The sequence below is a fragment of the Monomorium pharaonis genome, chromosome 5 (genome assembly GCF_013373865.1).
Source record: "Monomorium pharaonis isolate MP-MQ-018 chromosome 5, ASM1337386v2, whole genome shotgun sequence".
Taxonomy (NCBI): Eukaryota; Metazoa; Arthropoda; class Insecta; order Hymenoptera; family Formicidae; genus Monomorium; species Monomorium pharaonis.
The window spans coordinates 10,469,662-10,490,364 of NC_050471.1; the positions used below are offsets into that span (position 1 = coordinate 10,469,662).

The following is a 20,703-nucleotide window of genomic DNA, read 5'->3' on the forward strand; positions in this document are numbered from 1 at the left end:
CTTGTATAACGTATTTTCATAAATTCTTTGATCCTAAATTTAGAATAAATATACTTATCAATATCAAATTTTTGTCAGTCATATTACTCTTGGCGTTTTCTTTTATTGATACATTTTATAAAATAATCTCGATCTTAAATAAAAATGAATATAGTCTCTTATATTCACATAATAAGAATCCGTTAATTTGATTCCGAGAGAGGGAGTGTTGCTAGAAACATTTTATATGTACATAGCGTTTATATTTACATGATAATGTACAATACAGAATAGCATTATTCACAAATAATACATCTGTGTTGAGAATATAGATATTTTTAGAACGGTTCTTGGCTTCGCCGAGGTCAATAATCTAATTTCTTTAGGGTTTATTTACGTCTATCGGCGTGTAGGGTAAACTGTCAAGAAGTTAATCATCGATCTATAATCTGGGGTCATATGAATATACAACGTTCTTCTCCGTCGAGGTTTACGCTAAAATCGCGCCGCCACTCGTTACTCAAATTTCGCATTTTGTTTTATTAGTTTACTCAGAATATCGAAGAAAATATCATAAATTTTATTTGCGCTCGTTTCCTATCGTCGCCTTTTCTCTCGCTTCCTCGCAAATCTCTCTCAACGAATTTATTGCTTTCTCTCGCAAACGATGAATTGCTCAACATAATTCTCTTTTTTTTTGTTTTCACGTTTATGTAAGGTTCTCATTGAATATCACAACAGTCGTGATTAGGCTTACGTTGATAAACATCGTTAGACACGTCCGCTTTAGTAAGAAATAAACAGTTTTGCGCTAATCCTACGATATTCATTATCTGTTAATAGTAAAATAGAAGAATTGTACTTGTGTGTGACACTATTATCGATAGAGAAAATATCTATATAAATCATGTATATAAATAAGCTTACTACACAATATTACAACTATCAAGATCATATAGAAATACATATTATATACATATATATGGATACTTCTTCGGTAAAAACGCCGACAACGCAACCTCGTATGAAAAATGACCGTCCTCGTCGCTTTAGTCTTTCGAAGTGAACAAAAAAATAAAATAAAATCTTCACGAAACGTGAAACTCAATAATTCTATACTTCGCACGCGTACCAAAATATTCTATCCTCTTCTCTTTATTAATAGATTATTCAGATATTTATATTATATATACCAATGTTTCCTCTATTACAATCTTCAACAGTACTCTAAAGAACCTGCAAGTCCTATCACTTTACATACCGGCGAGAGATGGGTACATACGAATTTATCAAAATTAAAACAAAATAAAAACATTACCACATTAGCAAATACTTCGCAAATTTTCTGTGCGAATCATCATTATCATTTAACAATATGTAATTACATGTAATTATACATTAACGATTGCCTTTGACGTTTATTGTTTCGCTGTAATAATTTGGAACTTAATTGAATTAAATTTATTGCAGAAAAAAATGTACCCATCCACTCTTATACTTTATATGGTTTTCTTTCTTATTTGCTAGCCTTATAAATTTTATAATCTTCTAAAATTATACGGCAATCTCAAAAATATATCGTAGCTGAATTAACTCTCGCATATCTTGCTGTCTTTTTTCCATTGCTTAACTTCTATTCGTCTCCCGATTCGACGTATACGCTACTACTCGTCCAAAACATTATTTCCGGCATTTATAGCCCTCTTTTTCTTCAACTTTCTAAAAAAAGAATATGCTATCCTTTGAAGCGATTAGTCTTCTAAAGTTACGCTTTGCGAAGGCATAAGAGACATACGTTATAGCTGGAAAGTCGAGTCACAGCGGGATTAGAAAAAGACGGAATGTTACGCGGTCGGCTCTTCAACAATATAACGAGTGAACGTTTCGCGGCCAGGGTAATCTACCTACGCCACCAGTCGCTGCGATCTCGCTCTTGTACTTAACTCATCATGAGACTAGCTCCATTGTTCAATCGTGAGGATACTTTTCTCTTGTTCTCTTCTGCTATCCTAAGACGCACGTGTGTGTGTGTGTTGTGTATGTGTATCGTGTAGTAATATAGATATATATTAAATATCAAGTTTCTTTTTAAAGGCAAGCATAATTCAGCACCGCTGTTCAGCGATGCGTGTATGTACGTTCAAATAAAGAGGTCATTCGCACGATAATCGCTACGTACGAAATTACAGCAATTTTCTTTCCGCGCGTATATATAGATATATTTTTTGTTCTTTTTTCTATATAATCTTTTTTTGTCTTTTTTAATCCTTTTCTGTCTTCGGTATTGTGTCATCTACTGGATTGTGTTATTTTATATTACTATTGTGGGAATTAGGAATTAACGTTTAGAGACGGCGGCGGCGACGTCAAACGCGCGATCGGGTCTTCACGTAATTTTGTGAAGGATCAGCAACAATAGTGGCGGAATGACGAGCGTCAGCAAGCTCGACTGAAGAGAGACGGACGTGGCACCAGCGTCGTACATCGCTTCCTTATTCTTGAGCGACAATGGACCGCCATCGTCGCTCTGCATGCCCGTCGATATGTCCGGCTTCTTCGGCGGTAAGATTGAGTTTTCGTCCGTGTCTGATGTGTCATCGGTTTGATGCTGGTGCGACCCTCGACTTGCACTCGCCCTTTGCGGCGCCCGCTTCGTTGTTGTCGCCGCCATCGTTGTCGTGGTCATCATCGTCGTCGTGGTTGGTAACTCGGTGGTTGTGGTGGGCGGCGGGGTAGTGGTCGGTACCAAACTGAAATTGCTCAGAAAGTAGACGGGCCCGAATTCTGGTGTAATGTCGAACAACGTTTCCTCTTGCCGAATGCCGCTAATAACGCGTGTTGTCGTCGCACCGTCCTCGTAATGCGAGATCAACGTTGCGGTGTACGGTACTTCCATGTCCGTGTAGTTTGCCCTTAGAGTCACGTTCATGCCTGTACCAGGCTCCAGATAGATCAGCACGCTGTCACAAACACACGAGAGGAGGATACACATCAAGCTCATCGGCTCAATCTAGAAATTAGACTCTATAATGTAAATCGTACATGTGTGTATATGTGTATATATATATATATATATATATATATATATATATATATATATATATCCCTTAACAATATTGCAATGAAATAACGAGGTGCACTATGTCCCATCAAAAAATTTAATTGGCTTCAAATTTAGCTTCGTTATACAAGAGAAAGATTTATAACGTATTTATAATTACGTGCAAGGGCACGCCTAGAATTACGAAAGGACTTTGTGAACTGAATATGTTAACTTAGACTACTGGCAACGCGGGTCCGATGCATGATCGTAATTGTGTTGCGTTGAAGCATCACTTAAGCCGAAGCGCGACGGAGTATTCTGGGGCACATCGAGCGGGTAGGGTGGCACAAAGTCGTCGCGCAAAGTGCACTCTACAGACTCATCTCCGCCGCGCGCGAGCTTCAATGATGCACAGGAAGCGATGAAGTACCCCAAGGGAATAACCAGAGAGAAAAAGAGAGAGAGGGAGAGAGAATGAATGAGAGAGAAAAGGAGATACGGTTATGTCGCGGAATAAACCTGAGCTCTAATTATATCTAATTACAGAGATACGAGATGAGATTACGGGCTGAATCGCAATAAACCGTACGCTTGTCCGACTTATGACTCACCGAACACTCCACCGATTCGCACCGTAAATCCTATTACCTTCCTTTAATTCATTAAATCGCCGCAAAAGCGATGATTGAAGCTCTGCGCTTCATCATCACAATGTTCACGTAATTATTGTACACGCTAGGAGAGAGGAGATGGAATAGGAATAGGAACTTATCTAAATTGGCAATTCTGTAACACTCTATCAAAAATAAAATTTAAATGTCAACTTGCCACCTTAACGCATCTCGCATCGTTCAACGCATCTCTTTTGCAATCTTTTAGAATATAAATGGGACATTTTATCTCGGGATACTCGTAAGGAAAAGCACTTAATTTACATACCTACCGCTCAACTTTGTTGCTCGGAGTGACAGTTTGAAATGATACTCACTCATAAGCTTCCGTGCGATTTTCCTCGTGGCGAGTACCCCACGTTATGTTCGGCAATGACGTGCCGTTGACCAGCGTGATCGTGGTGCTCAGGCCATTTAGGATGGCGTGCCTACGACCCCAGTAGACCGAGTACTTGTACGTATACGTGCAGGCCTCCGCCAGGTTCGCCGATCTCGCTCCGGTGTTGATGATCGTCACTTCGCTGAGTACACGAGGTACGCGAGGTTTAATATCACGCCTCTTAGGCCAGTTGAGTTTAACGGCGCTCAGCTCGTAACGAATCGGCTCGGTCTCTACCAGCAGCTCGCCGGACTTTGCGGATTCCTCATTGCCGTCCTGCGAAAGAAAAGGCCGGGTCTCACACACGCCGTTCGCCGTTGGCAACTAAATTATCTCGGTGAATAAACTACGTTGTCGTTAACGCACATCTGCCACAAACTTGATAATTTGTCAAGCTGAAAAAAATTCTCAGGATTGACGAGTCAAAATTAATGCGAGATACGCTCTGAACAAGAAACCTCCAAGTTTATTCGCGCTTCTAAAGCTCAACTTGTTGAAGTCTTGTTGATCTCTGACAATATCTACGTTTGAACTTTCGCCAAGTCAGAATGAAAGAAACGATTTCGACACACCCACGCTTTCGTCTGTTCCTCATTCGGAAAACTCGTGTTTCTCATTTGGTCACTCACCTCGTTCACATAGACGATGGTACCGAAGCTCTCGACCGAGCTGAGGGTGCCGATGTAGTGAGTGTACCGGGGATTCCTCTTGTCCTTCGGAACCTCGTGCCGGGCCACCAGCATACTGTCGACGTACACCGCGCCTAAATGGGGCTGTGTAAACCTGTCCCAGTGGATCCACGAGATTCGCGCCGCGCTGTCGACGTTCTCCAGTAGCTCGTATTTCGTATACTGTTGCACAACACCGTGTATCGTCACCGTGCAGACCCTTTCCTTTTCCTTTTGGGTACCGGCTACCCATACGCCACTATGCATCGCGCGGCACACGTAGAGCGCCGGCGTCCTCGTCTCCAGTTTCTCCGCTTGATTCGCATAGTTCTCGTCTGCAATAAATCATTAGTCATCAATCATCGAACAGTCTAATTTTTAGAATCTAACATTTTCGTCTCGCGCGAGGATATGATCGCTGACAATTCGTATCTAGAGTTAGCGTATTCCCGAGCGAGTCTCGATTTCTGAATGAAGAATAACAAGCACGACGAGCTCTGACGTAACGTAGAGTTGCACAATTAATGGTAAGCCGGATTCAGCCAGACCAAGGCAGACAAACAAACACTGGCGAATGAACGGTTTGCTTCATGAATGCGACCGTCATTACGACGACACTCATCGGAGCAAGCTATACTCGTTTCGCTGTTTGTTCACACATTCGTTCGATCTAGACTCGGCGACACTTTGCGCGCATTGTTATAACGATCTAGGAGTATCATTGTCGCACCTTCGTTATCCGGTAAGTTCTCGACACCACCGATGACAATGTCCTTCGATTCGCTCGGGTTGTAATGCGCTACCGGCAACCACTTGAGAGTGGTCGAGGTGAGCGGCTGATGACCGTACTTGGACAGTATGTGTACACTGTTGTCCGCGGTGGCGGCGGCCGACAGCAGGAGTACTCCCAAAGCGAGGTAGTTGTTCTGCCGAAACATCTGCAAACCGAGATACAAGCGAGTGAACTTTCCAGTCGTTACCGTTTTTCAGAACGAAAAACTTATGATAATAAACAAAGATTTTCCCCCGCGAGGCCTTGGTTCGAGAAACTGGTCTGTTACCAGGAACAAACCAATATGAAAAATTTTATTCTCATTCTCGGCGCAATCAGACATCCACACGGAATGTTGAGAGAAATCCAGGTTTCGATCTTGGCTGATGCGTTATTTTTTGCAATAATTTTTTTAGCCTTTTTTCTGGGATGCAGAGGAGAGAAGGATCTTGAGTAGACACTTGTTAGCATCAAAGATGTTAAATTAATTTCGTCAATTTAATTTCTGACATTCATATTCCGACTAAAGACGTTGCTTCGCGACTGGCAAATTTGTCGGTTCACAAGTGCCGGTGATCGTTATTCTAATATAAGCGATTCGCATTATCTAGGTAACATTTCGGACCATTCTAAAAATTTGCTGCTATGTGAAGGGTTCAGCGGCGCGGTCTTTCACTCCCCTTTCTAGCTTCCCCGTTCTTCTGCCGACGGAGGTCGACGGCGCGGCCGAGCTATGCAAAAAATGCGCGCGATTTTCCGGCGATTAACACGCAACGAGGGGAGGGCAGCACGCTTCCCTCCTATCTAATCGCGTCACGATCGCTAGCTGAAGGAAGGGAAAAAAATGACAACGGGCACGAAGCGTATACGCATAGCTTCGCGCTATCTATGCGCTCCTGCGCGCTAACTTTGCTCTCTCGCAGACGAGCTGACCGGCCGGCCGCCCCTCTGGGGCTTTGTGATTACGTTTCCGCTTACTATGCCGAGCGTGTCTTCAACGCGGGATCCCCCCTCTCCTCTCTCTTTCTCTCTCTCTCTCTCTCTTCAGATATAACTGGACCTCGACTCGGTTTTGCTCTTGTGCGCCTTTGCTCGGTGCTTTTCGCTTCGGTTGGTCCGGCAACGTGCGAAAAGGAAATTCCGCGAGTTTTAACACTCACGAGAAAAAGAAAGAAAGAGAGAAAGAAGGAGTGTCTGTAATCTTTAAACCTTCCTTCGAGAACCGATAACGTACGGAAAGTGTCGATAAATCCCTATTAAAATCAACGTCACGATAAACGTCTCCGTTAGGATTGACAAGCAATGATGGAAAAGGTCGCGGAGTGCCGATTGAGCGATCGATTCTCCGCGACACTTTCATTCGAGATTCGAGCGCGACGGAAGTCGAAGGCAGGTAGACAGGCGGGCAGCGGCGAATGAGCTCCATCGGCTGGCGCACGTGTGTGTTTACAAGGGCAATGACAAGTTGCATAATTGCTCATTCAGCCCGTAATCGATATAACGGCCGCGCGTGGTAATTCCAAGCGCAAGTCTCTCTCTCTCTCTCTCTCTCTCTCTCTCTCTCTCTCTCTTCGAATCGCGCACAACTTTTACGTCGGCGGCCACCGACGACGGTTCCGGAGGGAGCTGCCGCTCGAAACCGGCTGTGGCTTAGGAGCGCTTCTCCCGTGCACCAGGCATATCGGCTTCAAGTAACCGTAACGGTTCCGTGGCATATCCGTTTACACGATAATACGCTCGTTTCACACCGGCCGGCTTCCGGCGCCGTTGGAAGAAGGGAGAGAGAGAGAGAGGGAGAGAGAGACTCGCGGTTGAAAAAGATACGAGGCCATTAAGTAATTTATTAATAGTAGCGCGCAAAGGAGACTAAATTCGAGAGACGAGAGGGCAAGAGGAGCTTCGTTTTTCCCGACGAGCGACAATCCTTCCTCCTTGCGATATCTCACTGTGGGAATTAAAACCGGTTTCTTCTAACCGATTGAATTCTTCTAAATTTGGAGAAAGCGAAGCCGCCGGTACGTCTTTAATCAATAGCGAACGTGGGACAGGGCGATTGATAGACCTTACATGTACCATGCGTAACATATGAAGTAACGCGCGATGTTAATATCGTCGGAATTTCGCGGTGGGAATGTGCGTGACCTACCGCAACGCTGTCCGCGATACCAATAGTAATGCGCATGATACCGTAATGGATAGAGGATTTAACGTCGGAGAGAGAGAGAGAGAGCTAGAACCAACAACGTAGGAGTGGTAATTGAAACGCGGGCGCTTTGATTCTAACAACCGGTGTCAAGTGGCACAGTCGGAAAGAGGAAAACGTTAACGATGTAGGAAGTATATAGCTTCCGCCGCCTGGAGCAACCAATCTTATCACTTCGTCGTCCTCCGCGGGAAAATTGCGCGGCTGGAATTACTTAAACGGTCGAATAATTTATTCGGCCGCTAATCTCGGGACGAGTTAACTCACGACGCTTCTTTCGCTCGCGTCGCTCATCCGCCAATTAAATTCTCTACGCCTCGAATCGAGCAGAGAGCGAGACGATTATACACGTTTCACGGGTATCCTTCTCTCGCGAATATGCGATTTTGCGCAGCGGCCGGCCGCCAATCGAGGGGGAGGGTCCGCCGCTGACAAAACGTTTCCGCTTCACGGTTGTTCACGGTTTCCGCGGAAGCCGTCATTGTCGGCGCGTTATTGTCGGCGATGGCATCGCTCGCTCCAATTGTCAGAAAGATATACCGCAGCTGATAACCTCCGTTTCGGTGCGACCCCGCGCAATTGTCCGGGGTCCAGTTTTTGTATTTCTTTTCTTCCTTTGCCTCGCGACACTAGGCGACGACGACTCGGGGAGAACGCCATCACGTATTCGCGAAGAACGGAGTGAAGGGGGGGGAAAAAAGTATTCACGCAAACGTTCGGCATAGGAAATCAATTCGTGCCGAAACACGATCCGTGACCCGAATGGAATTTCCGCGCACAAAAGATTCGCGCGTTCCGATCCGTCCACGGTTCTCTAAAAGGGGACGGCATCACGGAATTCCGAGGACACCGGTTGAGCGAGTTACGACGAGGCAATTGATCGGGGGAAGGGGAGGGGGGGAAAAAACGTCGCAAAACACACGCGCAATTATCGCTTTCGGTGATAATCACGGAGAGATTCTCGATGAAGACGTGAAACTGACAGCCGGCGGAATAAAAAGGATTAATTTTCCCTTTCCGCGGCGTTTCTCGTCAAGTTCTCGCCAGAGAAACGACCGGGCACCGGTTTTACCGTCAGCTAAATCCACCACGACAGTCCAGGTGTTGATCTCGTTTTGCGCTTATCGCACACGCGGCGTGCGTATGTACGAGGAGTCCCGTTAGCCGCGAGCGGAGTTTCCATGCTTCGCGTTAAAACCACCGTCCGCGGCCGGCCTCGTGTCCTTTTCCCACCGCGATTCTCGGCGCGGCCTCTCGTCTCCGACGCCGCGAAGTCTCGTCCTTTACGACGAGGTACGAGAGTTACGACTTGCCGCCGCCGCGCGACATTGATTCGGTTGACACATACGTGGAACGTTCGAGTTCCGTGCGGGGAGGATTTATTGCCATTTTAAAGTCATCGGTCTAGCGGCTAAGGCCACTTCTCGTGATCGGTGGCTTGTCAGCTTGTCAGTAAATTAACGCGGTGTAACTTCCAACCGGTTTAAGGCCGGCGCCGTGGAATCGTAAACACGTGTCCGAACTCGAAATTCTCTCCTTTTTCCTCTCTCTCCCCATTCTCTCTCTCTCTCTCTCTCTCGCGCGCGCGCGCGTTTTCGCAGCAAGACATTCTTAATAGTCTTGCTGTGAATTAGCATGGTTCGTCGGAAAGCTGCTGCGGTCGAAAGGCGACTTTTAGCGCGCGAATCCAGCTCGCTGTTAAAAAGTCACAAGAACGAAAAGTTGAACGCGCGCGATTTCGCTCGCGCCAGCATATGTAACGCGATTCCCCGAGAGAATAGATATGCATTGCACATGTGTAACTTTATATTTATCGTTATTAAGCATCTCGCGCACGAGTAAAGATCATTCTATACATAAAGCCGACGTCAATATTTTGCTGTATTATTATCACGAATTTTCAAATCTCGCGTTAACTGACTACACAGAGAAGTTTTCGAGTTTTCTATAAGAGCTCCTTTATTTCGCAGGCAATCGGCAAACTTGAAAAATTTGTTGTCCAAGAAGTGTAATGTAAGACGCGGAACTCGAGGTCGCAAATGCAAACGCGTCGAAAAAAAAAGATCGTTAATCATTTACGCCACAGCGGAAACATAATAACGGCCTCGCAATAAAGCAACCGTTGAAGTTTTCTTTCAGCACCGGTAAAAAGTACAGCTCGAAATATCGACCGGTCGCCAAAACGAATCAGAAAATTCAACCGTGGCAAAAAGGTAAATGTCAAAACGCGTGAACGAAATAAATAAAATTCAACGAACTAAATAGATACCAGTTCAAATATCTCCCGTATTAACGTTAACTGTTTCATCGGCGGACAAAATTAAACCTTTATCAAGTTTTTAATATCGCTGCCGTCAACCGCGACTTTTCCGCAACACGCGCGGAATTATATCGGAATTCCATAATCGTCTTTCGACGAAAGTTACGCAACTGCAAAATTGCTCGCGACGGGCGTGGTTTCGCGAACACACATCGAACTTTTTTAACCGATCTATTTTCTCAGGTCCCCGCCGCTAAGTCTCTCCCGTGTCGCAACGCGATCGGATTGAAGGTCAAAACTCGCGGCGGTACGCAATATTCGTCGACGATACTCGATCTCGCGTTTCCACTCGCGAAGCATACGGGCAACACTCGCGGGATATTATTTATGTTACGCACAGACACACGCGCGCGCTTTTTTTTTTCCTGGTGATAAAAATCATCGCGTGGGCGCGCGCGCGCCCGGAACGTAATACGCGGTGGATCGTACTTCACGCTGGCAACCTTGCAGTTCGCATGAACGATACAAATCAGAAGACTCGGAGTATCGTAGAGAAGATTAATCTTGGTCGAAACGTTCCATATTTATAATTCACGTTTCACACAGTAAACAGTTACACGGAGATAAAACGATCCCGTATTCGGATTCCCTTGCCTCCCCTCTCTCTTCGACAGGTGTTCCCCTTGTTTTTCGTAACGCCGATTAAATCGAGATAAAATTACAAGACGTATGTACATCGACGGCTTCCGCAACTCGAATCGACAACGGAACGAACGGCGCGCGGCGTTGGCGAAGTACAGGGAGCGAAGAGAGCGGTCGGGGCGGTGGCTCGTTTGCGAATTGAGAGAGGATCAATCTCACGTTCCCCCCGTGATCGTTGCAGCCGTGATTCTCATGCCGCTACCGTGATTATACGGAGGAGGGCGAAGCCGATTGCGGTCATCGAAATTGATATTCAGCGCGCAATATCGGCTCCTCTGCGCGAACAGGGAGATTATCGACCGCATCGGTACATACGGTTTTATCGCGGCGACAAGCCCACGTATCGGCAAGAGCGAAGCGAGAGGCTCACGAAGGAAGGAAGAAACAGCCGTTATAAAGTGGAATGTCCTTCGTGCGCGCAGAAAAACCCTCCGGTTCATTATGCCCATTTTGCGCCGTTTGATTTGCGCCGATGACCCACTGGCCTTAACTGCACGGAGGCGACTTTCAGAGTGCGACCCTGACAAACGTTTGTGTACTCTTAATTGGGACCAATATGCCGCTGGTCGCATGCACTTTATAGCGAGAGAGTGACGCGACGGAGCGTCCGAAACTCGGACCTCGACTTTGATCCCCCATTTCGCGACGCGACCGTCCGGGATAACGTCGGCGTGTGAGTGCGTTGTGTGCACGCACGTTCACCACGTTTACTTTTCCAATTGTTGCCCGCGAAGGGTCGGACGACTCCGATTACGATCACGAACGGTCCGAAGAGAGAGGCACGCGACCAGAAAAAAAAATACACAGAAAAAAATTAATATTAATTCAGTAATCGTTGTCTCGCGTACGTGCAAGCAAGAATATATCAAATCCTTTTCAAAGATTGTTTTTATTTCAATATTGTAATTGTCAGCTAGCTGAAGGACACGATAAATTAGTACGTGGTTGTTAAAGATATTCCCTCCCTTTCAATTCAATATGAACATTTTTTTATTAATTAACGAGAACATTTTCCTTGATAAAACGTATAAAAAAATAAAAAATTCTTTATGTAAGTTATATCTGCACAAGATTAACAAATTCATTAAAAATATATTCTTGCTTAAATGAGACCATGATTGTAGATTTGAAATTAATTTTTTTTTACGATGTAATGAACGAGATCGAGGATTTTCTTATGTTAATTTTAGTCTTGCGAATTGACGTAATCAAACTCCAAGGAGAGTCGACATTTGTCGTGCTTGCTGAGCATGGCAGACGATTTTTCCGGAATGAATTCCACGTAGCTCGGGATCGATCAGTTACACGTAATGCGGTTGACCGTCGACGGTAGAGGGGAGGAGGAGGAGGGAAGCGGCGACCCCGATTTCCGACATCGATCATTCGAATCCAGGAATAGAGGTAACAATCCGGCATAACAACGATACGAAATGGTCCGGACGTTTTAAATTTGTTACAGGTTCTTTTTTTTTCGCCGAGCCGCCGGTCGGTGAACGTCGGTCAAACGTTGAAATCAATTCGCCGGCGCCTGGCGGCGCGCGCGCGCTTTAATATTCGTCGGAGAAACGGTGCGCACGAGATTTATCCCCGACGAAATTAGATAATTGACTTTCACAATGAATTACAGCGGCACGCTAATATCGCCGCCCGGCGCAATTTAAGAGAAAGTATCCCGCGCACATTCTAAAATAGGCTCAACGGTCACGCAGCCACTTCCCCTCGAAAGGTCGCAACACCGTGCGTGTACCTTTGACGCACTCGTGGCACCGGCGCCAAAGAGCCTCTCCACGTTGCGAGGGAGATTTTCATTTTCATTTTCATTTCGCCGTATTTCGCAAGACGACCGAAAAGGAGATTTTTTCCCCTGACAGAAAAAAAGAACCCAGATCGAATGAAACAGATAGATCTTTGTCACAGGGTGGACGGAGGCCTCGTTTTCTCGAAGAAGGAATCAGCCGTGAGATTCGATTGATATAGAAATGTAAATGGACCGCGGGATGATCGTATACGACTACTCGTTCTCAAACACCTCCAACCGCAGGATCGCCGATCACGTGCGGCCCAACTGCGGGGCACGTTCGCGTAACCGGGGTGGAGAGAGGAGAGGCGGGAGAGGAAGAGATAGGGCATGCCCTTGCCACTCACGGAATACGGAATGAGGGGAATATCGATTTTCGCCACGCTACACGCTATCAGCGGACAGCGTTACCATGATAACACCCTCGTCCCCCCCTCGCCGCCCCCGCTCTCGCGCTGCAGCGGAGAAACTTGATGCAGTCGGCCGAGGACTCGCCGCTTCTTCGTCGCCGCCGCCTCTTTCTCGAGGCACGTGCGGGAGACCAGGAAGAGATGGAGGAGAAAAGAAATCCTATACCCGCGTCCCGTCCGCCACAGGGCGACAACGACAACAAAGAAACAAATTCTTCACGAAGCCGAGGCGTCGCAAAGCAAAACGCATTGTCACCTCCTCCCCCGGTACACGCGCTCTCCTTTCTCTCCCTCTCTCTCTCTCTCTCTCTCTCTCTCTCTCGCGAGTCTCGCTCTCACGGCGCGCACACACAATGGAACAAAAGCTCGTTCTTCTCTCTCGCTGGGTGACTGACTTAAGTGTGGCATAATGAAACGTGCGAGGAGAGAGGAAGAGAGCGAGGAAGGTAATGCGCGCCGCGGGAGGAAATCCCTCTTCGGGATGTTGCGTCAGCGTTGCGTCACGACGCGGCTTCTGGACGGCAATGGACCCTCGCGAGGATCTACTTTCGCCGCAGAAGAGGAGAACGGATATTAAACGGGACGCGCCTTGGTTTTGACACGTAGATGCGACGGCGGCGCCTGGCTGCCCCCTTCGTCGCGGACCATCTCGTCTGAGATGTTGAACACGGGGAAACACGTTGTTCGGTTGTCGAGGAATAAGTCCTTCTCATCAATATCAGTTTTGTTTTCCTTTACGTAAGGAAATACTTTTCACTGATACACTTGAAACGGCGAGGGGAAAATTACAATTGGAGGGAACTCTCTGCGAGAGAACGAGAGTCTCGCTTGCGCATTTTCTCTCGTGACGGAAGCAACGGGAATATACTTCGAGTGGCCAAGCGAAATACAAGCCCTCTGGTTCCTGTTACCGCCAAGGAAAAAAAAAATAGGAGACGTAACGTCGGCTCTTATCGTCTTACGTCACCGCGCCCTGCGGGTATTTACCTTCTCTCGCCGGCCGGATTCGTGTTGACCGTGCACTTCAAATCGCGCCGACGAAGTAAAATCGACCGCGAGAACTCCCGGCCGCCCGTACGTGTTTACGGAACCGTGGCTTTCTAACGTACGCCGCCGCGACTAATTAAAAAAAAAAAAAAAAAAAATCTCGCTGGCGACTTAATTGACCGTGGAGCCTTCTCTCTCTCCGAGATCGGATCTCGGTGTATTATAATTAGCCACGCACGTTTCCCCCTTGCTCGCCCCTTTCTCTCGATCCCTGCAAATTAAAACGCTCGATGAATTTTCGCTCGCCAGTTTCCACGCTTGAAGGCCGCGAACGGTAAATCGATAACGTTTCGCCATTGACCTCGAGAACGCGGCGGCATCATCTCTCTCCTGTGTATTTTTTTTCCTCTCTAATAGTATTGTGGAGCAATGGCCCGGAGAATCTACAGTCGGAGTCGACTGGATCTCTCGGGAGAAGCATAAACGGGCGAGACACAGCGCATCTTGTCTCTTCCGCTTCTCCGATTCTCCTCCTCCTCCCTGTCGGCGCAGCGCGGGTCGCGAGGGAGCAAAGGCTTGAGAGGCTAATTAACAGGCCGGTATCGATGAATACGTCAGGTGCGTCGTGACGACGCACCGTAAAGACGCCGTTTACTCACCCACCCACCTACGCGAAATCGGCACAAGGCGACGCGAGGGCGGAAAATAACTTCCTCCCTCCCCCTCCTCCTCATTCCGCGCGCAATCTGTCACTGTCAAGGACATCTATATGCGACCCCCGAAGAGAGACACTGTCGCTACATAGCCCATTGTTAAAGCCATTTCCGTCGCTCGATTGCCCTCGGCGACATCGGAAACTTAACTGCGATTCTTCGTACCTCTCTCTCTCTACGATCATCGCTATATTACGCTCATTACACCATTGTCCACGTGAACATCCTTCTCTCTCTTTGTTGCCCGGCTGCTGCCGCTGCTCTTCTTCTTATATCTATTCGCAGGGAGATAGATAAGACCTATATGTATACACACGTACACGTCCGGGGGAAAATGAGGTAGCCAAGGTAGGCGCGTTTGACTAAACACAGCTGGCTCTGCGTTTTCATCGGACAAATAAACAGCACATTCCGTCGATAGAAACCGTCGATCGACCGATTCTTAGCCGGAATGCATTCCTCGATACGAGCCTCGCGAGTGGAGTTTCTCTTTGGCGAGAGAATTCAATTAGACACATCGTATCGGCGCGCTCACGCGAGGGAATCATCGCGAATAGGAGGGACTGATTTAACCGTTGTATCCCACGTTGTGTTTACTCGGCTCGTAGTCTCCCGGACTGAGAGAAGCGCGGCGATCCCGCGACTGAAAAGAATCCATTATTACCGTTTTCCGCGATCGTTATCGGGGCGCAGAATAAAGAGTAAGTAAAAGAAGGATGGGCGAGGAGGAGGGGGCGAGAAGGAAGTTAAAAAAAAAGGACGATCGCCTGCGTTTCTGAATCACCGCCGAGTTTCTTTAGCGGAACATATACCGATGCCCCCGAGGAGTTTCTTCGCGCGATGACGTGGCTCTCGTAGCGCGGTGTGACCTCCGTTCGGTCTACTTTACGACCAAGTCCACAAGTCCTGGGCGGGCGAGGGAGATGGGGAGGTGGTGGCTCACGATTTCATCCTCCGGGGCTTCACGATCACGTAGGCCTTTATTACGAATGAATTGATGGTGTTTATTTGTTCCGGCGTACACATCCTTTACGAGGAGCTAAGAGAAGAAAAACGACGTCCCTGATAAAAGTCCCCGATACGATATGTAATGCCGGCGCGAAAACGGCGTCGCGCCAGAAAGACCATAAATTCTACGCGTAAACACGGTGGTAAAAAGAGATATATGTCATTTAGTTACGAGGAGACGACGAGTGAACCAACAACCGCAATAGATTTAATCGTTACAAAGTAACGAGTCAAAGGCGAAGAGGGGGAGCGAGGAATCCTAAAAATAATAAACGGATTGAACCAAGCGCGATCGATTGACTCTCGTTGCGTCGTGACGCGACGACGTTCGGCGTGACATTTTATTTTTATATCGGATACGTGTTAATAAACACAGCGCCGCACACGCACTGGCTGCTGTGTTTGGCATTGAATGCGCCGCTAAACGAGAGAGAATACACGAGCCGCCCGCGGAGTCCGCGTGTACCAAGGATGCTGGGAGTATTAATATCCTCCTAGATGGGGGCATCTAGATTGCCCGGCGGCGCTCTGAATGGAATAAGAAGAAAAGATTCCAGTGTCCTTCGTACTTGGTCGACTTGATGGTGATGGAGGAGGAGGAGGAGGAGGAGGGCGAGGCGCAATCTGATGAGACGAGAGAAAAGAAGGCAGCAGAGGCGGCAGAAGTAGCAGCAGCGTGCGATGATGTGAGCCAGATTATGAAAATCAGAACGAACGGTGCCGTCGGTGTAGGTTAAAGGCTCGTTGCGCCGCGGTCGGGGCGTGTAACGATGTCACTTTTATTAGCCTCATCAGGGGCACCGAGTGAGGCATCATCCTCCGAGTCGACGGGGGCGGGTATCACCAACACTACTACCATTACCTAATATCCAACGTGATCGCGTACGTCGTTACGGCGGCAATTTGCGTCCATCGACGCGTCGTTGGGCGAGAAAGTTTTCGCGCGCGCACGGCACCTGCGTGCGGGCCCTTAAAAAAGTTCTCTTCCGCGATGTATTTTCGGCGCGAACGACGAAAGAAGAGAGAGAGAGAGAGAGAAATCTGAATGACGCGAGGAATCTCAACGACAAGAGAAAAACCGACGCCCATCGACCGTAACAACCGCAACTTGACCGTGTCAATTACATTGGAGATTCGAGACCGCAAGAAACATCAATAATAGTCATAATAACGACAAGTCAATGACGCCGAGAATCGCGAGGAAGCTCGAAGGAAAGCTCGAGGAAGCGGCGAGTCACCGAGGATCCACTTCCGTGAGAAAAAACTTGCCACCCTCGCGTACGTAGATTGCGCAACATCCTGACCACGAATGCGGTCGCGGAGGTAATTATTGTATTATGATTGTGGGAAATTTAATATTCCTCCCTCCTCCCGCCGTGCCCCCCCTCCCCCTCTCTCTCGATGTGGAACGCGGGTGCATTATCAATATTCATTTACGCGCGCAATTTAACGAAGTGCCCGGGTATTTAATATAATACAACGTGTAACGCGCGCCCAACGCTGTTACGACGCGAGGGGTTTCCGGACTGAAGATTCGCAGAGCGAAAATCAAACGGGCAGCAATCGGGGTCACTCGCTACATCGCAAATCGCATTTCGAACGTAGCGAACGTATAGCTTTATACACGTTCGTCCTGAAAATCAGGTTACACCCTTGGCTCACGGTTACCTATACGATTAATTACACTGAAAGCACACTCGCGTAATTGCACCGTATGCAACACGCCCCGTCATCCTAACGAGTCGTTTTAGCGTTATCATACCTGCGGTCGTAATTGCGGTGCGCTTAGAAAGAGGAGAATTCGCTTTAGACCGCGATTCCTTTAAGCGGAAACGCGACACGAAAAATAAAACCCGAGCGAGTGCACTAATCACACCTGTGGTCGCACCTGCGGTATACTAAAAGGAGAAAAAAAAAAGAGAATTCGCTTTGGATAATTCTTTAGATGAAACGTGTAAATAAAACTCGAGCGAGTGTACCGGACGGCGTTTATTAATTGGCATGGGAAAGGAAAGGAAAATCGCCCGAGTAACAGGGACCGAAGTGTCTGATATTATATTATCAGCGGAAAAACGCTCGGTAGCGCAACGTGACGTAACCGCACGTACTGCTGCACAGCCTTGTAGTTAAAAATCGCAATTCCCGTACGACACGTCAATCACGAGCCGCCGGAGAAACGAAATTACACACGACGAGTTTACGTACCGCGAAAGGGATCCAGGAGAGATTAATCGTAGATTGGATTTTATTCCACGGTCGCACGGAAAATAAAATCCAGCGGCGGCGGCGGCGGGGCGTTCTTGCCCTTCCCTCGTGAAGGCGAACGGATCAACGGCACCCGTTTCTTCTTCCTTTTTTTTCTTTGTCCGTCCAGGAAAATATCAGGACGTGACATATCACTAATGCCGAGCTCGCCTTGAGAGCGCATCCGTACGTTATACATATACATATACACGTGTGCACGTTAGAACTAGAATACCGCGTGCGTCACACTATTGTACGATATAAATTGACTTTAATGCAATAATATTAGGAATTTCGCAACCGCCAATTGTTATCGCGGAAACTTCACGGTGTATATTAATCCCGCGGCCTGTGTATCACGACCTCTGGTCACGCAACGGGACGCGTCCTTTTTCATGCGATACCGAGAGCCTTGTCGGAAAAAAGGCAGGAGTGGGAGGAAATAGAGGAGGAGGAGGAGGTGAGGGTGGGAGACCGGTTATCCTTGGCTATCGTTCCCGAAGGAGATTGGAGTCGATTGATAAAGTCGCGTGTCGCGCGGTGGAGGCGCCGGAGAAAAATTGATAAGATTAATCGCGGGGAATACAATCTCCAATCCATTATTTCCAATAAGAAACACGTCTCCTATTCTCGGGATCCTCGAAAGGCTCGAAGATCCAGTGATGTCAGGATCGTGAACTGAGAATCGTGCTTAGGGTTGGTTGTTCCAACCTCTTGATAAATTTATCTATTAGGTATTAGGTAAATATACGTCTATCTTCATTTTGTTTCTTATATAAATAAAGGTAGACGCATATTTACCTGATAGGCAAGTTTACCAAGAAGTTGGAACAATCGACCCTTACTGAGGGAGAGTAAAAAAAAAAAAAAAAAAAAAAAAAAAAACTGGCGACAGGACGAAATCCTTGGTTCTCGTCGAAGACCCGATCGCGAATCTCTCGAGGAACGGAACGCCGTCCCTTTTCCAATGTCCCTGAGACGATCCCGCGTGAATCATCCCGCCCGCGAGTCGGAAGATAACCCGTTTCTTAATCGGCCGTGCGCGCGCGTTTACTCGAGCGTGCGTTATCCTCGTGCACCGTAATGTACGGTGTGAACGAGAAAGGAGGGGGGGGGGAGAAGGACAAGGAAGAGACGGGGAGAAAGACAGAGGAGAGAGAAAAAGAGCGAGAGAGGGAGGGAAAGAGAGCGACGAGGAAGTGCGCGTGTGCTAGGGGAATTTCCAAGTTCACCAGGCACCTCCATCGATCTGCCGGCTATCGGCGTTGTATAGCGGCCGGCTATCAGCCGCCACCGCCGCCGCCGTCGCTGCTGCACTTTATACCGTGCCGTGTCGTGCCGTGCGGCGGCGTTCACTTTTATTCGAGGGTAACACCGCCAGGAACCACCACCGGCCACGAGCTATCGACCCCTGAACTTGACCCCCATAGAGAGGCGAGAGCCTAAATCCCCGTGACTGGAGGAGAGTATATCCATTCTGTGCGTATCGCGAATCCTCGATGCAACCTCAGACGAACATCCACGGCGAATGGAAGGGAAGGGGGAGGACAGGATCTCGATAAATTAAAAATTCTTCATCGAACGCCAACGGCGATTTCTCTTTCCTTTTAATTTTTCTCTCTCGCGCGCACGCGCGCGCGATTTTCGTTTGTTGTGAATTGTTGCGCAATAAACAAGATACGCCCAGGTGTTGCCCGCGGCTGGTCGTATTGTATTCGCGATCCCTCCTCCCCATTCTCTCGATCTCTCTCACGATGGATGCGTTTCCTCCCCTCGCGCGGGAGGGGGAAGACAATACGATCCTACCTATTTTCTTCTTCTAGGGTTAGCCGCGCGGTCGTAATCGATTCTACTGATCTACTCCGAACGCGGTCGTTCTGTCCGCGAGGGTCCGAGGAATGTTCCGTCGTTACGGAATGCTGGGGAAGAAATTTTTTCTCTCTTTCTCTCTCTCTCTCTTTCTCGCGTCACCCGAGGGAGTGCACCAACCCGAAGTGGGCCGTTGGCGCGTAACGTCCGCCAGCGAATCTATCAGATATCGATCTTTCGGAATCCCCTCGACGAATGCGACGAAAATAGAACAGGAACGGCCAAGAAAGGATTCGTAAACGTTTCTTCGCGACAATCCTTCGTCAAGGCGATTCTTTCAAAACAAGAGACGCCCGCGTTACTCACAGCGGGAAAAATAAGCAAAGACGATTTTAGGAAGGTCCGGCCGGAAAGGACGTTGTCGAAGGCACAAATCTTTTCTTCCGCAAAAAAAAAACCTACACAACCCCGGACTTGGACGAATCTTTAAATGGCGCTCATTGTGATGAAACTGCGTTGCACAAAGTTACATGTGTCGAACAGACGTTGGCCAGGTCAGAACTTTCTGTTACCTAGACGAGCCGGCAACGTTTCGTCGACGGTGGTTTTTCTCGACGAGGCGGGGAAACGGGGGATTGGAAATTTCTGGAAATTCTCTTCCAGAAAAATCCTCCATACTCACCGCGGTCGATCTTCGGTCTGCACTCTTCGTTCAATACGCTACTTTAATCCCAAATAACGCGCGGGTGTGTGTGAAATCGCTGGGGCACTGCGAACCCGCAGGATCTCTTTCTCTCGCTTTACTTCCTCACGGGTCTCGCGACGACGATCATCGTACGAGGCACGGAATCCTCTCTCTGTTACCCTCGTTCCTCGGCGAGTGTATCTTCCGCGTGTCAACGGCCGTACTACGCGCGTACGTGCGGGAATATTCGCTCTGCGGGCGCGCTGCGCGATCGGCGGCGAGCGAACGAGTGACGTGTGCCCTGAACGTAGCCGAGTAACTGACGCCAGCGCGCGAAACGCCGAGCGCTCCTCTCCACTCTCCTCCCCTTCC

At 48.0% G+C, this 20,703-nt stretch overlaps 2 protein-coding genes across 4 annotated transcripts in view; one reads left to right on the plus strand and one right to left on the minus strand.

Moving 5' to 3' along the window:
* The window catches only part of LOC105833508 (mitoguardin), a 28,919-nt gene that overhangs the window by 922 nt on the left and 7,294 nt on the right, over window positions 1–20,703 (plus strand). The window lies entirely within an intron of this gene.
* Window positions 221–20,624, minus strand: LOC105833509 (protein unzipped). The gene is made up of 5 exons (XM_012675299.3): window positions 20,329–20,624; window positions 5,471–5,678; window positions 4,702–5,075; window positions 4,011–4,348; window positions 221–2,939 (listed from the first exon to the last, which is right to left on the minus strand). Exons 2-5 carry the CDS (start codon window positions 5,676–5,678, stop codon window positions 2,366–2,368), a joined length of 1,494 nt encoding a protein of 497 aa, XP_012530753.1. The 5' UTR covers window positions 20,329–20,624; the 3' UTR covers window positions 221–2,365.

What these genes read in the sequence shown, in the direction of transcription:
- LOC105833509 (XM_012675299.3), bottom strand. Translation starts at nt 5,678, where the DNA reads ATGTTTCGGCAGAACAACTACCTCGCTTTGGGAGTACTCCTGCTGTCG. An exon ending in GAACTTACCGGATAACGAAG is followed by an intron (nt 5,076 to 5,470) that starts GTGCGACAATGA and finishes GATTTATTGCAG; the next exon opens with ACGAGAACTATGCGAATCAA. An exon ending in AATCGCACGGAAGCTTATGA is followed by an intron (nt 2,940 to 4,010) that starts GTGAGTATCATT and finishes TGTTTGTGACAG; the next exon opens with CGTGCTGATCTATCTGGAGC.